The sequence below is a fragment of the Vulpes vulpes genome, chromosome 2 (assembly GCF_048418805.1).
Source record: "Vulpes vulpes isolate BD-2025 chromosome 2, VulVul3, whole genome shotgun sequence".
Classification (NCBI taxonomy): domain Eukaryota; kingdom Metazoa; phylum Chordata; class Mammalia; order Carnivora; family Canidae; genus Vulpes; species Vulpes vulpes.
In genome coordinates this window covers 161,585,986-161,604,086 of record NC_132781.1, presented here as the reverse complement: position 1 = coordinate 161,604,086, position 18,101 = coordinate 161,585,986, and the positions used below count along the sequence as shown (strand labels likewise).

At 51.2% G+C, this 18,101-nt stretch overlaps 1 protein-coding gene across 2 annotated transcripts in view; it reads left to right on the top strand.

Annotated features, from left to right (window-relative positions):
* Nucleotides 1–349: 349 nt before the first annotated feature.
* PLEKHM2 (pleckstrin homology and RUN domain containing M2) overlaps nt 350–18,101 on the top strand; it is a 37,657-nt gene continuing 19,905 nt past the window's right edge. The window contains exon 1 of one of the 2 annotated variants that reach the window (XM_072751117.1): nt 350–643. In XM_072751117.1, the coding sequence (XP_072607218.1) occupies nt 584–643 (60 nt within the window). In that variant the 5' untranslated portion in view covers nt 350–583. The remainder of the gene's footprint in view (nt 644–18,101) is intronic. The other variant, XM_072751116.1, reaches the window with a different exon arrangement.

Sequence of the window (18,101 nt, the reverse complement as noted above, 5' to 3'; positions counted from 1 at the left end):
AGGGGGCTGGGCCGTGCCGGGGGGGGGGGCGGGGGAGGGGCTGGGCCGTCCCGGGGGGGGGGAGGGGGAGGGGCTGGACCGTCCCGGGGGGGGAGGGGGCTGGGCCGTCCGGGGGGGTGGGAGGAGGGGGCTGGGCCATCGGGGGGGGAGGGGGCTGGGCCGTGCCGGGGGGGAGGGGCTGGGCCGTGCCGGGGGGGGGGGGGGGGGGGCGGGGGAGGGGCTGGGCCGTGCCGGGGGGGGGGGGGGCGGGGGAGGGGCTGGGCCGTCCCGGGGGGGAGGGGGCTGGGCCGTCCCGGGGCGCCCCTCCCCCCCGCCCGCCCGCCCGCCTCGGCGCCGCCCCGCCTGACATCAGTTCCTGCCGCCGCCGCCGCCGCGCAGCCCGCGGCCTCCTCCCCGCCCGCCGCGCTCGGGAGCCGCCGGGCCGCGGCGGAGCGAGGGGCCGGGCGAGGCGAGGGCCGGGCGGCGGGCGCCGGGCCCCGCGGCCGGCACGACGGAGCCCCCGCACGGCCGGCGGCAGCGGTTGGCGGCGGCCCCGGGGCCCCGGCGCGGGAAGCGGCGGCGGCGGGGCGGCGGCGGCGGCGCCATGGAGCCGCGGGAGGTGAAGGACCGCATCCTGGAGAACATCTCGCTGTCGGTGAAGAAGGTGAGCGCGGCCGCGGCCCCGAGGCCCGCCCCGAGCCCCCGGCCCCGACGTCCCGGCGTCCCGGAGCTGGGGGCGCCCCCCGGGATCCCCGGGGCTCGGGGACACCCCGCCCTCCCCTGGTGGCCCCGGGGCGATGCGGGCAGCGGGCGGCCCGGGAGAGCGCGTGGCCTCCGCACTGCTAGTGAAGCCCGAGGTCCAGGTGAGCATCCCCGGAGCGCCCTGGGGCGTCACTCGCGGGGCCCCGACCCTCGCCCCCCCCAACCGCCTCCCGGGGCCGGCACCTTGGGGCGCCTGCCGGTTCGGGGTGACGCCGCCTCTGGCCCCGGAAAGTTCCCGGCATAGTCCTGCTGCTCAGGGGTGGCGCTGGGATGGCTGCGTTTGGGCGCTTTGACCCAGAGCCGCAGGTGCCCGAGGGCTGCGGTTCGGGGGCTGCTGACCCACGGGACTTGGTGGCACACAGACCCCGCTGCGTGGGGCTCCTTGCAGGAGGCATCCCCGGCCCAATTCCGGGTAGAAAAACTACCTATTAAGGGTATGTCACTGTCGTGAGAAAGTCAGCATTATCTGGAAAAGGATCCTATTTTCTCTCTTTTTTAAAGATTTTATTTATTTATTCATGAGAGACAGAGAGAGAGGCAGAGACACAGGCAGAGGGAGAAGCAGGCTCCCTGCAGGGAGCCCGAAGGGGGCTCCGTCCCAGGACCCAGGGATCTGAGCAGAAGGCAGAGGCTCACCGAGCCCCCCGAGGCCTCCCGGGTCCTATTCTCTTAAAACCAAACCAGAATTGAAAAATCATTTGAGGAACATGGTTGGATTTTTTTTTTTTTCTCCCTAATTTGACATCCTGGCTCACCTGATCGTCTCAGAAATGGGGAATGATTTAGAGGGGGAAAAAGCGGTCATCAGATTATTTTAATTCAATAAACCAAACCATTCAATCAACTGTTATATTTAAATAGCCCCCCCCACACACACACAGACACTTAAATTCCTCAAAAGTAGCATAGGCTAGCAATTTTACCTTTCATTGATATCAATGTGGCTTAAAAGAAAAGTAGATCCGTAAAGGATCTTACTGAAATGTCCTCCTAAAAGCACAACTGAAGGTAACATTGCAGACATGGGACAAAAGTTTTGTTTATTTACTTTTCCTGAGCTTTGCTAATGCAATTGAGGCATGGTTTTTGCTTACTCAAGGAGTCCGGGATTAAGCAAATACTTTGTCAAAAAGCAATAATAGATCTTTCATAATGGGAGAGAAAGGAAGACAGCTGACCCTTCTCATCTAATCTGGGCCGATGTTGGCTTCAGGTAGGCCAAGCGCTTTGTCCCTGCAGTTCCAACAAATAAATGGAAAGTGCCGGTAGAAAGGGGCTAGACATGGATGCTGTCATTCGTGTAAGCATGAATCTTTTGAAGACAGAGATTCATTCTGAGAATCAGGCTGCCGTTTATGAAGGAGTCGGATGTGCTTGTCAAGATTCTTGTAATCATATGCGTTGGACAAGCACATTTTATTGAGCTGTAATGCTCGCCGGAAGACAGAAGTCCCACACTGGCAACTGGAAACCCATCCCTGGGTGCATCACAGCCAAAGGCATGACGAGCAGCATGGTTAAGGATATGGATTCTGGAGCGTGGCCGCCTGCCCTGCCAATTAGTAACCCTCTAATCTTAGGTAGGTGCCTTAAGCTCCCCATGCCTCATTTTTCTCATCTGTAAAAGCAGGGGTAAAATTAGGGTTGTGAAAATTTAACAGGAGCATATATAGAATGTTGAGCAGGGTGCTTGACCCCGTCTTAGGAAGCTGTTCTTCATCTGTCCAGGCTGCTATTACAAACTACCATAAACTGGATGGCTTATAAACAGCAGATATTTACTTGTCACCGTTCTGAATGCTGGAAGTCTGAAAATAGGGTGCCAGTGTGGTTGGGTTCTGATGCGGGGCCCTCTTCCGGTGGCAGACTGCTTACTTCCCCTGGGTCCTCACGAGGGCGAAGCAGAAGGGAGCTCTCCTGGATCTCTTTTATTAGGGCATTAATCCCTAGCTGAGGGCTCCACCCTCATGACCTCAGCACCTCCCAAAGGCCCCACCTCCAAATGCCATCAGGACGGGTTAAGATTTCAGCCCATAAATTTACGGGAGGGACACAGAAATTTAGTCTATAGCACAAGTGGTTAGCTTTTTGTTTGTGGGAGAGCCAGTTCCTCACTTCTACAAGGTTCTGAAGATGGCTAAGTGCCTCACCACCTAAGGCTTGTTATACAACATCATTTGGACTTGTTACCTGCTTTCTTTGTAGGCTGTGTTTCAGGGAGCTGTTTTATATTCCCGAATCATGAAGTGCATTTGGTTTTCTGAATCAGAGTATCTGCTCCTAATCGGAATCAGATCAGCTACAGCCACAGGCGTTGAGGGCTACCAGGCTTGGGGTCACATTTGTCCTTGAACACCAATCTCACCTAAATTTGTTATTTAGCTCCTTGAAAGTTGCTTTGCCTTTTTTTTCTTTCATTCATCCTGCTGCTAGTGAAATGGTCTTGCTGATCCCTTTTAAGGATGTTGCCTGAAGAAAATGAGACGTGTATTTCTGCAAAAAAAGATCTGATCCGTTGTGTATTACTGTGTTTGCAAAGGGTATTTGAAAGATGTATCTATTTTTAGAGAGAGAGAGAGAGAGGTGCAGGGAGAGGGGCAGAGAGACGAGGGAGAGAATCTCAAGGAGGCCGCAGGCCTTGCGTGGAGCTACATGTGGGGCTCCATCCCACCGCCCTGAGATCATGACCTGAACCAAAACCAAGAGTCGGACACTTAACTGACCGGGCCACCCAGGTGCCCCTACAAAGGGTATTTTAGAACTTTTTACTAAAATAGAACATGCCTATAGAAAACAGAATATACCTGTACTCCTAAGTGTACAGCTGAATGAGTTCTCGCAAAGTGAACGTATCCACGCATCCAGCACCTGGATGGAGAAACAGAACATAACCGGCCTCCAGGAGCCCCCTGTGTCCCCGCCCCAGAAACTACATCCCCAAGCACAGCCACTCTCCCCAAGGAGTATTGTCGAGCTGAGCCATTTTCACAGGTTTTGTGATGACGAGCATGTGCTGTAACCCCTGAGAGGTGACATTAGCTGTTATCCCGCCTGGCCCCAGGGGCCCCTGTGTTTTGATAGGAAGGCAGGGTTGGGAGGGTTAGGGTGAATTGAGAACTCAATAGCACAGGTAAATGAGAAGCAAGTTCCATATGTTCTAGAAAGGGAGAGAAGGCAGAAACATCCCAGGGGCAGATAAAGCCTGCGGTTGGTGATTTGTTCATAGTTAAAGAGAGATGTCCAAGTCAGAGACAGTGTTGGCATTTAGAATTGGCATGTGGTTCTACTAAATAGCATCTTCTCCGGGGGGAGGGAAGGCAGTGGTTTTCCCGAGAGTTCTGTTTTGTTTTTGAGGAGCCTGTGTGGTGCACACACGCACAGTATGAGGAGGAAGCAGCCTCCGTCCCCCAATGGTTTGTGTGATGGTTGGAGGGAGAATTTAAAGTCAGTAGCTGAGGAGAGGCCCCCAGAGAAGGAGGGCTTAGCTGAGTCTTCACAGACTGGTAGAACTCCGAGAAGGAGAAGGAGCTTGTGGGTGGAAGGAACAGCCGAAACATCCCCGAGGACGTGGGGACACCCAGGCCGTCTTCTGGGAGACGGACCAGACCTCAGCGTGCCCAGGCGTCCGCTAGATGCAGCTAGAAAGGGCTTTGCGTGGAAGCCGTAGAGCGCAGTGGGCACAAGTGCAGGTTTCAGGGGCGCACAGGCCCGAGGCTGGGTTTGAATTCTGGCTTTGTCACTGACCTTTTGGACTCTGGCAAATTCCTGGGCCTCCATCAGCCGCAGCAGCCGTCGGAACTTACAGTATTGTCATGAGAATGAGGTCCCAGGACAGGATACACTTCAAGGCACTTAGCACCGTACGCAGGCCTAAGTGAGACACGCGCCACCGTTACGCTCATGTCAACTCTGCAGCTGCTCTCGTGGGCTCCCGCTCAGAGCCTCAGGCGGCTCTTCTCTGTTTCTTCAAGCTCGTGCTTTGCCAGACTTTTTCTATTTATTTATTTGTTTGATTGTTTATGTATTTACTTAACAAAATATGTTATTTATTTCAGAGAAAGCATGAGAAGCAGACTCCCCCCTGAGCAGGGAGCCCAATGTGGGGCTCGATCCCAGGTCCCCAGGATCCTGACCTGAGCTGAAGGCAGACATTTAACTGACTGAGCCAACCGGGCGCCCCTGTCAAACTTTTTCATAAAATGCCAGGTAGTTTTCAGCCCATATGGTCTCTTTGCAACTACTCAGTGCTGCCCTTGTAGCTGAAGAAGGAAGCACAGAGAATCCATCCGTGTAGGAGGGCAGCTGTGCTCCAAAAAACCTTTATTTACAAATGCAGACTGTTTTGTGGGCCCTACTTGGGATATGTGCCTGCGTGCACGCCTAAAAAGTCCTCATCAGGGATCCCTGGGTGGCTCAGGGGTTTAGCACCTGCCTTCAGCCCAGGGTGTGATCCTGGAGTCTCGGGATCGAGTCCCACGTCGGGCTCCCTGCATGGAGCCTGCTTCTCCCTTTGCCTGTGTCTCTGCCCAACCCCCCCCCCCCCCATGAATAAATAAATAAAATCTTAAAAAAAAAAAAAAAGTCCTCATCAGGGTAGGGGGTTGCCTTCAGAGAAATTGGTGTGCCCGGTCCTGTAGTTAATCAAGTCTCTATTGCAGCTGTGATTTTGTGTGTTATCTCAGGCTTGTGGAATGAATATGGACATTGGTAAATCCCATCACGTGTCCATGTGCTTAGTGTTTCAAAAATATTTACTGAATGCCTCGTCCTGCCCCCCCTCCCCCGCCACCGTATGTCCATATGTCCCTGCTGTCCAAGGCCCTAGCAGGGGAGTAGCGAGCAAGGCAGATCAGATCCCTGCCCTCATGGAGCAGATATTTCAGGGAGAGAGACAAGTGATGGATTAGTGACAAGCCAGTACAAAGATGATTTCAGATCACGATTAGTGTTACGGAGGCACGAGACCGGATACTGTGACAGACCTCGGCAGAGGAGTGTGCTGTATAGAGGAGGTGACCAGAGAAGACTGGCCTCAGGAGGCGATGCTGCCTCCAGTAAGGGACACTGGCCAGGCACCGAGCAGCGGTCTCAGTCGGGGTCTCTCGGCGGGGATCTGCTCACCCTGGCGAAGGAGCTGCAGCTGTGAGGTTCACCTAGCTTGTCGGGGCGGCTGAAGAGGCTGGCGAGGGTGGTGGGCTCCCCTTGGCCCCGTGTCCCCGTCCCCCCCAGAAAGGTTAGGTCAGCCAGCTCATTAAAAATTAGCTAGGGCAGCTGATTTCTAGAGAGGTCCTTGTATTTATATATATGTGGGAAATATAATGACCATTGGGTTTCAATCAATAGTGTTGTGCTCTCTGGCTTCATGGAAAAACTCTTAAGAGTCTAAAAGTCTTAAGAGTTCTGAAAATCCCCAATGACCTGAGTCACTGGGCAGAGCTCTAAATAAAATAATACCTACTCACACATTCTATAAACCGAGGTGCTGACGGTCAGGGTTGTTTCTCCTTGCTTCTTCTCCCCCTGCAGTAACTATTCTGTGCTCCTTCCCTCTCTCACAGAACAGAGGCTTCCCAGTGAGGGACACTGGGGACCTGAAGGCCCCCAGCTGGGAACCACCCGACCCTATGAGTGATCCCACCAGGCCCAGCATCAGATACTAAGTGAGAAGCGGGAACTGCCTTTCCTGAGCCCTGCCCATTCAGCCTTAGGACATAGGCTTTCCTTTTACACAATGCTTCTCTAACATTAGGTTTCTGTTTGAAGCCTTGTGACACTATGGGTCCCTCTGTCCCATCACAGAGCACCCTAGGCCCTCTCTTTCTCCGTGGCTTGCTTCTAGCATGAAGCTTGTCCAGACCAAAAGCCCCATTTGACGACTGGACGCCGGTAGAAACTCACCCGCACCTGGGGTTGGATGGAGCAGGTGGCACTCTGGTGGCCGCAGGCCCGCGTGCCACCGGGTGGGCCATAGCTGTCTCCCTAGTTGGTCTGGAGTTCCGACGGAGCAGCGGCCATCCCGCGGGTCCCCCTCAGAGCTCATCCAGCCAGAGCCCGTTGTGGCCTGCTAGCTGCCAAAACTGGGCTGAAAGCTAACGTGGAGTGGTCAAGCCAGGTTTGAATGTGGAAAGAAAGGAGCAGTATTTGGAGCATGAGTGTTGCAGGAAGAAGGTTGGCGTTTGTAGGTACTGTGGGGCTCTCAGGTGGTCGATTTCTCAACTTGAGTCTTTAGTGCTCACCTTGGGGATGAGGCATCAGGATTCACCACCCTGGCAAGGGTATGATGCCACTGAAGCTGGTGGTGCCCTTAGGTCCAGGGAACGCAGTGGGGCTCTTTTCCCAGGTGTCTGCTCCGAGGGAGGCTGAATGAGGCAGCAGGGCTGGTTGGTTCAGGTGAACTTTCCTTTCCAGCCCTGTCCTTATTGCTGCTTGCTTAAGGTGGGAACATCCTAGAACTTTTCTTTGAGGCAGGAGAGTAAGGCCAGTCTCTGGGAGAGTCCCTTTGGCTGGAGCTGAAAGTTCGGGTTTGGTCTGTTGGTTATTGTGACCATCCGGGGTCCCAAGAGGGCCTCCTGCATCTTGCTAGCAAATCAGCTGGCCCTGCCACGCAACCATTCTCCTGTTTTATGTATTTGTAATTTATCATTTGCCCCTTTTCTTGAATGCTTTTAAACGTTATAGAAATATATAAGGAAAGGGCCACCTGGCTGGATCAGTTGGTTAAGCATCTGACTGTTGATTTTGGCTCAGGGTGTGATCTCAGGGTCGTGGGATGGAGCCCCGCCTTGGGCACTGGGTGTGGAATCTACTTGAGACTCTCCCTCGCCCTCTGCGCTTCCCCCACACTCATGTGCACACATGTGCACGCTATCTCTCTCTCTCTCTCTCTCTCTCTCTCTCTAAAAAAAAAAGGAAATATTAGGGGTAGGGGTACCTGGCTGGCTCAGTCACAGGGGCACACAACTCTTGATCTTGAGGTCATGAGTTTGAGCCCCATGTACTGTGTATGATTGCTTAAATAAAGAAAACTTTATTTTTATTTATTTATTTTTTTTTTTTTTAGAAAACTTTAAAAAAGGGAAGGAAGTGTTAGTTTTCCTAGAATCACCTCTCCTCCCTGGATAACTGTGCTTAAGAGTTGAGATCAACAGATTCTAAGAAACTCAGTCATATATGAAAACAAGAAAGGCTACTGGTGTAAACTTTAAGTCCACAAAAATCTCCAAACTTTATTTTAGTAAGTAGTCAACCTCTGTTCACACTTTCTCCCTAGGTTCTCTTTTTTGGGTGTTGCAGGCTACTGAGGCATGAGGTGGCCGAGTACACAAGAGGTAGCAGGGTAGTAACACCAGAGGAGTCCCTCCATCGAGTTTCTTTAGCACCTGCTGGTCACACACATTTCCTGCGTCAGGCTCATAACAAATTTGCAGGGCAGGCCGGGAGCCCGGTCTAATACCTGAGTGGAATGAGGTCTGGAGAAGGAACTTGCGCGGGATTCTTTTTTTTTTTTTTTTTTAATTTTTATTTATTTATGATAGTCACAGAGAGAGAGAGAGAGGCAGAGACACAGGCAGAGGGAGAAGCAGGCTCCATGTACCGGGAGCCCGACGTGGGATTCGATCCTGGGTCTCCAGGATCGCGCCCTGGGGCAAAGGCAGGCGCTAAACCACTGCGCCACCCAGGGATCCCGGGATTCTGATGCTCATAAGGGGCAGACCTGGACTTGCACCATGATTCTGGCTGTTGGCTCTTTCCAATTCTCCGGGCCTTTTCCATCCCCGTGATGTTTGTCTTGAAATCACAATAGATAACCCATCCTCTCAAGTCAGTCTTGTGGGCCAGGCCTCCTTAAAACCACGTGTTCATGGAACAAATATCTGCTGAGTGACGGTGATGAGCTGGACGGTGATGAGCTTTTCTTCCAGTCACCAGGAATCGGCAGCGAACAGAACCCACCAAGCCCCTAGCCCTGGGGCTGGCACTGTGGAAAAGAAGACGGTCACCGGACCACAGTGGATTGGGTGTACACTCAGCTGTCCCCCCATGTCCTTTAGCAGCCAGCCTGAGTTCTTGATCCACAGAGTTGCCGTCCTGCCTCCTGACCGTGCATTTACATTTTTAGCCTCTGTCTGACTGTATTGCATGACCAGGGGGTGGAAGCAGGGGTCCCCCAGTGTCCCCCAAAACCTAACATTTTGATGTAGACAGTGACTCGATGACATTTTCTGTAGCCACAAAATGGTCGTCGGGTGAGGGGTGCCTTCACCAGGTCATGTTGCAGGTACAGCCGAGGGGAGGGGAAGTGAAAGCAGAATGCAGAACCAGTGAGGCTCCCAGGCTTTGAAAGACCCTCCTTCTTCCTGCCAGTGCCACACACACCACTGAACACGGGGCACTCCGAAAGCAGGGCCTGCCTCCGTCCCAGGGGTAAAATCGTGGCATGGAGTCGTGTGTGCTACATGTTCTTTCAGGCCAGTGTTTGGCTTCTAGGGCCGTCCTCCTGCCCAGTGACCTCCTAGTGGAGACTCTTGTGGTTTGTGTCCTCACTGTGAAAGGAGTCCTCAGTCCCACCAGGAGAGGTCAAGCCCTGTGCCGTGTCCGGAGGCAGGACAATCGCAGTACCTTGGGGCCAGGACACTCCTCCTCCAGGAAAGAGGCATGTAACTGCTTCTGAAAACCATATGCCATCAAATTTCCCAAAAGATCTGCGCCCAACGAGGCCTGTCCCCTTCTGCTGTCACTGTTCTAACACTCCAAAGAAAGCACAAAAAAAATGAAATCCGTGGATAATTCAAGTACCTGCTTTTTTTAGCTTTTTCCTCCTGCATGTCTTTCCACAGAGCTGCCAAAAAAGCAGAGAGCTTGCCAACTCTCCAGTAAAGGGGCTAATGAGTAGCGATTTGGGCAGTGGGAAAGAAAACCATATAATTGGGTGTATTTAGTAGCAAATAAATGGTTAAGAAGCATTGATTTCACTCATCTTGCTTAAGAAGCAATGCAGGCTCATGGGAAACAAACAGCACACCCTTCATGGTGACTCTCCGTACTGGGCCAGCCAGACCCAGGCTGCCACCCAGCCTGGGCACAAGCCTTTCCCGGGCATTCCCGGGCAGGGGCATTGGAAGATGGACAGTGTTTTTCTTTCTTTTCTCTCTCTCTCTCTCTCTCTCTCTCTCTTTTAAAGGTTTTATTTATTTATTAGAGCACAAGCCAGGGAAGAGGGAGAGGGAGAAGCAGACTTCCCGCTGAGCAGGGAGTCCGATGTGGGACTCAGTCCCAGGACCCTGGGATCATGACCTGAGCCGAAGGCAGGTGCTCAACCAACTGAGCCACCCAGGTGCCCCTGGACAGCGTTTTTCATGCCCACCAAGAAACCAGGCTGATCATTTCTGAGCTACAGGATCTCTGATTCTTACGAAGCGATGATCTCTGGTCCTGTAATCTTCAGTCATTGATTGTCATCGGGAATGAAGTATTTTTCAGGCTAAGGTGAGGTGGGATCTCAGGGATTTTAAAATTAGGTGAATAAGTCATGGGGCGCCTGGGTGGCTCAGTTGGTTGAGCATCCGAGACTCTTGACCTCAGCTCAGGTCTTGATCTCAGGATTGTGAGGTCAAACCCTGTGGTGGGCTCCACACTGTGTGTAGAACCTACTTAAAAAAGAATAATAATAAAATAAAACTAGAAGAGTAAGTCAGAAACACTGCAGTTGCCTGGGGTTGGAGGAGCAGCAGACACCCAGCAGGCCAGAGCCTCTGTTGAGGCTAATGTCCACGAAGGAGGCAACTAGGACACTCCTGACTTTGTCCCAAAGCCCAGCTCCCATTCTGCGAGCCTTGGGAAGGGCCCAAGGCCCTCAGTGAGAGATGGGGATGCGCGCTGCCCAGCTGGTTACGGCAGGTACCCCTGACTGTGCTTTAATCATCGGGGTGGATGGAAACAGAAGGTGTCCAGGAACAGCCACTCCGCGGCGTCTGAGCACACCGGCCAGGACTGTGCCGAAAGGCGCAAGGACCACCGGACGAAGCCAGGAGGGCCAGGAAGGGCCTTCGCCTCCCTGGGGCCCCAGTCTCCCTGCCGGAAAGCCAGGATTCCGGCTAAGAGATCTTCGGCGCAGTCAGTAGTCAGACTTTTTTTTTGTTTTCTTTTTCTTTATTCAAACTTGCTTCACTGATGGCCTCATCCTGACACACACCCCCGCCCCCCAACAATGGAGGAGGCCCCATTTTGTGGAGGAAACTCCACTTTGTAAGCAGGTGATTTCTGCTCTTAGATTCTGAAATTCTTCAACCTGGCCAGTCCCAGTCTTCTCTTAGATTCCAGTGGAGCTTCTCTACAGAGCTGCTGCTGGCCCGGGTCTTCTGTTCCTCAGACCAGGCATCATTATTCTTTTTTTTTTTTTTTTTATGGTGAAAAAAAATTAGATTTATAGCCAGCTGGACTCAGTTTAGATGATCCCAATTTTGTTGGCAACATCCAAAGCATCATAGCCAGGAACCAGTCGAACATATGCTTTCTCCTCTCCATCAGGCCTGATCAAAGTGTTGACCTTGGCCACATCAGTGTCATAGAGCTTCTTCACAGCCTGTTTGATCTGGTGCTTATTGGCCTTGACATCCGCAATGAACACAAGTGTGTTGTTGTCTTCTATTTTCTTCATGGCTGACTCCGTAGTTAGGGGGAACTTGATGGCATAGTGATCAAGCTTGTTGCTCCTGGGGGTGCCCTTTCGAGGATATTTGGGCTGCCTTCGGAGACGCGGGGTCTGGGTCTCGGAATGTAGGTGACGTGCAGATCTTTTTTTGTGACTGTGCACGCCTTTCAGCACCGCTTTCTTAGCTTTCAAAGCCTTTGCTTTGGCTTCGGCTTTGGGAGGGGCAGGGGCTTCCTTCTTGGTGAAAGGGAGGCATCATTATTCTTAAGAAGTTTTGCTAAGACTTAAAAGGCTCCACTTGGCTGCCTTGTTTGTTTGTTTACTTGTTTATTTTGGAGGGGATGAGTGCTGAGCACCGGCCTCTCAAATCTGTGCCTGAAGCCAATGCAAAATCCTGGTGCGAGATCAGGGTGGGGGCCACTCTATCGGTGGACTCCCTGAGGGGACATGGGTAGTTCTGAGCACACCAACTCTTCTCCAGTGACCTCTGCTATGGATGAGCCATGGTGGGGTCCCCCCCCAGGAGAGTTCAGGCATCAAGGTTTAGGGACATCCCAGCCCCCAATGCAGGTGATAAATGGTAGCACATGGCTGGACCTCTGCCTCTCCTCTGAGTCCCTCCCTTGGGGAGAAGAGTGAATGTCGTGATGTGAGGACCTCAGGGCCAGTGCAACCCCACATAGTCCCAGTGTGAATAGAATTCCAAAGGCAGGGCAGGCAGTGCCCCTCCTCGTTTTCCACAAGGCTCATCCCTCCCCCAGAGCACACCTGCAGCAGCATCAGGTGAGAGGCAGCTCGGGGACTGGGGACTCGGTGGCCCTGCAGGGTCCTGCAGCTCAGGACGTCTCTGAGTTTGAGTTGAGCTCCTATCTCCAGGGCCGTCATGGCTTTAATTTTTAAAAGAGGTGATTGGAGGTCAGGTGGCGTCCACCCTTTGTCCCGGGGGGTTTTCCTGCTTTTGGATTTCTACCTCCTGGGCCTGGAGTGCGAGGCTGTTCTAAACATTCTGTGGTCTAAATATACCTGGTCTCCATGGAGCCAGTGGGGCGGCTGCCGCTGCCTGGGGAGCAGAGGAGAGCCAGTTCCTCCGCCTGGTGGGTCCGCGGCTCCCGTGCTCAGCAGGGAGGGAGCGGGTCCAGGAGGGAGCCCCGGGCCAGGCGGCGACAGGCAGTTCTCTGTGCCCCCCTGCCTTGTGGACCCTCTCGCTATAGTTGGCGCAGGGATGATTTATCCTGCTCCATAAATACAGGGACGTGCCCCCCCCCCCCAGTACAGCCTGTGAGCAGGTGACAGATCCCAGATGTCCCTGCTGTTTGCCAGGCAGCATCACCGCGCCCTTGGTGTTGACCCCCAGGAAGAGAGAAGGAAGGGCCTCTGTGACTTCTTATTTTCCTTTGGCCCTTTATAATCTTTCATGGCCACCTTTAAGTTAACCTGTTAGGGACCAATTCTGGAAGGATTTCTTGGTACCAACCACAGAACTAGAAACTGTTCCTTGGTTGTGTCAGTAAGGGGAAGAGAAGACAAAGAGGGCCAGTGGCTCTTGGAGCCGAGAGTGGGCCCAACCTTAATTAAAATGTCCTGAGTCAGGCTTTTCTTGGCTTGCCGGAGCGGAGCGTGCCACCCACAGTTCCCAGCAGTCACGGGGTCTGACGCGGCCTGGGCCTCGCCTCGTGATGGCCATGGCCAGTCTTCCCAGGGTGCTCGGCCTGCCTGCCTGCCTGCCTGCCTGCCGTCCTCCTGGCTTTGAGCGCGTGGGCGGGCTGGGCCAGCACTCCCCGGCGCTGGGGCCCGAGTGCACCCCAAGAGTCAGGAGCAGCTTAGCCCATCGATCGGGGTGTGGTCTGGGAATATGCCTGACTTAGAGGACTTGAGGGAGACTGTGGCTTTTTAAAAAATTGCTTTAAATCTTAATCCCTCTCTTTATTGTCATCTGACCTTGCTTATTTTTATTTTTTTTTAATTTAAATTTTAGTTAGCATACACTGCGAGATTGGTTTCAGGAATAGGATTCAGTGACTCACCACTTACATACAACACCCAGTGCTCATCACAAGTGCCCTCCCCACTGCCCTTCAACCGTCTCGCCCCTCCCCCACCCACCTGCCTCCGTCAAACCTCAGTTTGTTCTCTATCGTTAAGGACCTTGCTTGTTTTAAAATTTCCTTCTGATGGGAACACTTCATCCCGCCCTGTTAGAGCACACCAGCCCACCTGTGTCCACGCCGCCTGGGGCAATGGGTGCCACCCTGTATTTCCTGTTCAAGGACTTGACTCCTTTACTCCACTCCCATTTTCTTGCCACTCTTGACAAAACTGGTCAAAGGAGTTTTCTGTATTGCTGTCTCCTCTCCTCTGTCCCTCTCTCATTTCTCATCCTCTTCCTCTCTCTCCTTCTTCCAACCAAAAGTAGACAGGTGTGCTGAAGTCCCTTGTAAAGCTCTTACATCGGGGACTGTTTTTGTGTCAACTGTACCCCTTTGTTATTTTTGTTTTTTTTTTTTTTAAGATTTTATTTATTTAATCCTGAGAGAGGGAGAGAGAGAGAGAGAGAGAGAGAGGCAGAGACACAGGCAGAGGGAGAAGCAGGCTCCATGCAGGGAGCCGGATGCAGGACTCAATCCCGGGTCTCCAGGATCACTCCTGGGCCAAAGGCAGATGCTCAACCGCTGAGCCATTTGCTCGGCATCCCCCTTTGTTATTTTTGATGCAGATCCCAGACATCCATACATTTTCCCATAAACATTGCTCAAAGATGAGGATTCTTTTCTCATGTAACCTAATACCAACTATCACACCTTAAAATTTTTTAAAAAATTTTTTTACTTTAGAGAAACAGCGAAAGAGCATGCACATGCAAGCAGTGGAAGGAGCCCATGAGGAGGAAGAGGGAAGGGGAAAGAATCCCGAGCAGAATCTGCCCTGAATGCAGGGCTCTCGATGACCTGTCATGACCCTGAGACCATGACCCCAGCCAAAACCAAGAGTCAGACGCTCAACCTACTGAGCCACCCAGGTGCCCCACTCACATTGCCTTTATTGGGGTTCCCAGCACTTACATTTCTGTGGGAATATAATCCCGATGAAGGGATCATTCCTGGGATGCCTGGCTGGATCAGTTGGAGTAGCATGCAACTCTTGATCTTGGGGTTGTGAGTTCGAGACCCATGCTGGGTGTGGAGATTACTTAAGACTAAAAACAAACAAACAAAAAACTTAAGACTAAAAAAATATATGTTTAAATTAAAAAGTGGGGGGGAGTTGTTCCCTCCCTTTGGAAACTTTCTTCAGTTGGCTTCTGGAGCACACACTGTCCAGATTTTCTACCTGCCTCTTTGGCTGTGTCTTCTCAGTCCAAAGCAGTGATCCTCAGCCCAGGCAAGGCATCAGATTTACCTGGTGAGCACTTTTAAGAATGCTGGTCCCCGGGCTCCACTTCCAGAGTTTCTGCTTTAATCGATCTGGGAAGGTGCCTGGGCATTATTATTTTCCTTCCGTTCCCAGGGGGTTCTGTTGTGCAGATTGAGTGAGGACCCCTGGTCTCACATTGGAGTGCCCTGGCTCAGTACTCAGTGCTTCCTGCACTCACAGGGTGACCTCATCCAATTCCTCAGCTTTAAATACCTCTCCCTGAGCTCCAGACCCATTTATACAACCGTCTGCTTGACATCTCCACTTAGATATCTGGTAGGTATTTTGAATTTACCGTGTGCAGGACAGAATTTCACCTGGCACCCCCATTCAGTTGCTCAGACCAAAAACCTTAGAATCATCCTGGCACCTTCCTTGCTCTCATATCCCACATCTAATCCATAAATAAATCCCCGGGGGACCACCATCACAATAGATCTTGAACCTAACCTTTCCCACTTCCACCACTACAGCCAGCTCTAAGCTTCCACTATCCATCCACACCAGTGATATAGCCTCCCAACCAGTCTCCCTGCCTCTACCGTGGCTTCCCACAGTCTGTGTATACACGGCACAGAAGCTGTAGCAGCCTCGTAATGTATTTTTGGGAGTATGGTAATTCCCTGTTCTCAACTTCCCAATAACTTGCTGTCAAACTGGCAATGAACTATGAAGCCCTTATTATGGCCTATATGACATGTGTGATGTGGCCCTTGGCTGCCTTCTGACCTCATATCACTCACATCATCACTTCCTGAGTTCCAGTCATACTCATCTCCTTACTGTTGCCCCTGCCTCAGGACCTTTGCACCTACTGTTCCTCTAACAAGAATACTCTTCCCTAGATACCTCAACAGTCATTTCCTCAGCAAGATCTTCTCAGATTGATAACAGATTCCCTGTATCCTACATTTTCTTTTTTATATAACATTTTTACTCTTGAACATGGTATAATGTATATGCATAGTTATCTCCATTTGCCACCAGAATATAAGTTTTACAAGGGCAAGAACTTCTGTATAAAATTAGTACCTGATATACACACAGTAGTTGTTCAGTAAATATTTCTTGAAATAACAAATATTGAACCTCCCCTCTGACCACTGCTGAACTGAGGTTTGGGCAAAAGACACCTCTCAACCCAACCTGTCACAGGTTAGGTATGCACTCCTTGCTGCCTCTACTCAAAGCTTCAAAGCTCTAGACCAAAAGTCAGCAAACTTTTTTTTTGTAGAGGGCCAGATAAGATTTTAGGTTCCATGGGCCATACAGTTTATCTTGCATTTACACACTGCTGCTATCATAGTATAAAAGGAACTGAAGGGGAGGCCAGGCTGGCTTAGTTGGAAGAGTCTGTGACTCTTGATCTCTCAGATACATGAGTTCAAGCCCTACGTTGGGTGTAGAGACTACTTAAAATAATAATAAAAAAAAGATAGCTGTAGATAATACAAAAACACTTGGACATAGCTGCATTCCAATAAAACTTTATTTATAAAAATAGAATAGGAGGCTGACCCCCCTGGCCATGGTTTGCTGGCCCCTGCTCTGAAATTGTCCACCTTTTCCCCAAATCCACATAGAAAGAAATACCCAAAACTACTTGGCAATCTGATCAGCAGGATGAATTTCTTCCCAGAGTGGGAAAATCTGGAGCAACTGCGGCTTGTGTTACCCAAACAGTATACTTCCTCACTACTGGGAAGATGCCAGTGTGGGGCAAAAGGATGGTGAGAGTAAGAGGCAAGCTTTCTTCTTTAAAAAAAAGCTGCACTGGCATTTTTCCTTGTCCATCTTCCAAGAAGAGGTGCTGCAGGAGACACTGAGCTCATTTCTACCCCGTGATGGAAAAAGTTTAGTTCTGTGGCTTGAAAAAGAGGGACTGCACTTCCCTTTCTTGGGTTCTCCTACAGCACATTAGATAGAGCATAACATTTCATATACATTATTCATTCAAAGATCTTGAGCCCAGATGGAAAGACCTGGATTAAGAGTTTGGCTCTGCCACTTACTAGCTCTGTGACCTACTTTATGTAGTTGCTGTGGTGATTAAATTAAACAGTGTTTGTAAAATGTGTCCTTGTCACTTTGATAAAGACAGTGTAAATATTATCTGAACCTTATAGCAGCCCGTAGGGAGGATACCATTACTAAACCCATTTCAGAGATGCAGACGCTGAGGTTAGAGAGGTGAAATGGCGAAGTCACTCGTCCAATGGCACACAGTGAGTGAGCAGCAGAGCCCACATTCAAATCCAAGTTGTCTGACTCCAGAATGCCTACTCTTATCCACCCTGCGACTTCCTGGTACCTGTAATAAGCACTCAATAAAGGATGGTGCTAAACCTAGCTGGCACTAGCTCCAGCAGCAGGTGTCGGATGTAACTGAAGAGTCCCTGGGAATACAGGTTGGTAACTGTGCTTCCAGGCTGAGTGATGTTCATTATCCTCATTCCCTAAATTCTGTTGCCCCAGAGCCCTTGTCTATGTGATGTGTGCTTCCCCCCCACTACCCAGGCCTTTCAGAGCCTGCTGACCTCACTGGCGCGGTGAGTGGCTACTGGCTGTGGCCTCTCCTCGGTGAAAGGAGACGCTGTTTACATTGGAGAGTTGCTGACCCAGCTCTCCAAGTATGAGCTCAAGCTGTGGACACGACTCCTAAGGTTCTCCTGTCATTGGTTCATAGGCATTCCCTTTCTTCTTCCTCTTCCTCTCAAGAACCATTCTGGGCTGCAGCATTGATACCAGAACACCTTGTCCCTTGAGATCATGGAAAATCTTGATTAAGTTGCTGTAAAAAGAGCGGTTAAAGAGTAGGCTTTGGAAACTCCCTGCTAGCAAACCAGTGATCAGTATGGTAGTTCTTGAGAGCAGAGCCCTACGTTGTGTCTTATTTGCACCTACTGTTAGGGTTAACCAAGTGCTGTATTTTGGTTTGACTAAGAACATGGGTTTGAGGAGTCTGGGTGGCTTGGACCCAAGGCTCAGTCAGTTGAGCGTCAGATTCTTGGTTTCAGCTCAGTTATGATCTCAGGGTCGTGAGGTAGAGCCCCATGTCAGACTTCATGGGGAATCTGCTTGAGATTCTTTCTCCTTCTGCCCCTCCCTCCACTCATGCTCACTCTCTATTTAAAATAAATCTTTAAAAAAAAAGGATATGGGTTTAATATTCTTAAGAAGCTTGGCTAATATTTATTGAGTGCTTGCTGCTTATATGGTAAGCCTTTTGCATGCTTTATATCCTTCCATTCCCCAAACTAGCACCATCTGATCGAACTTCCCCAAGGACAGAAATAGT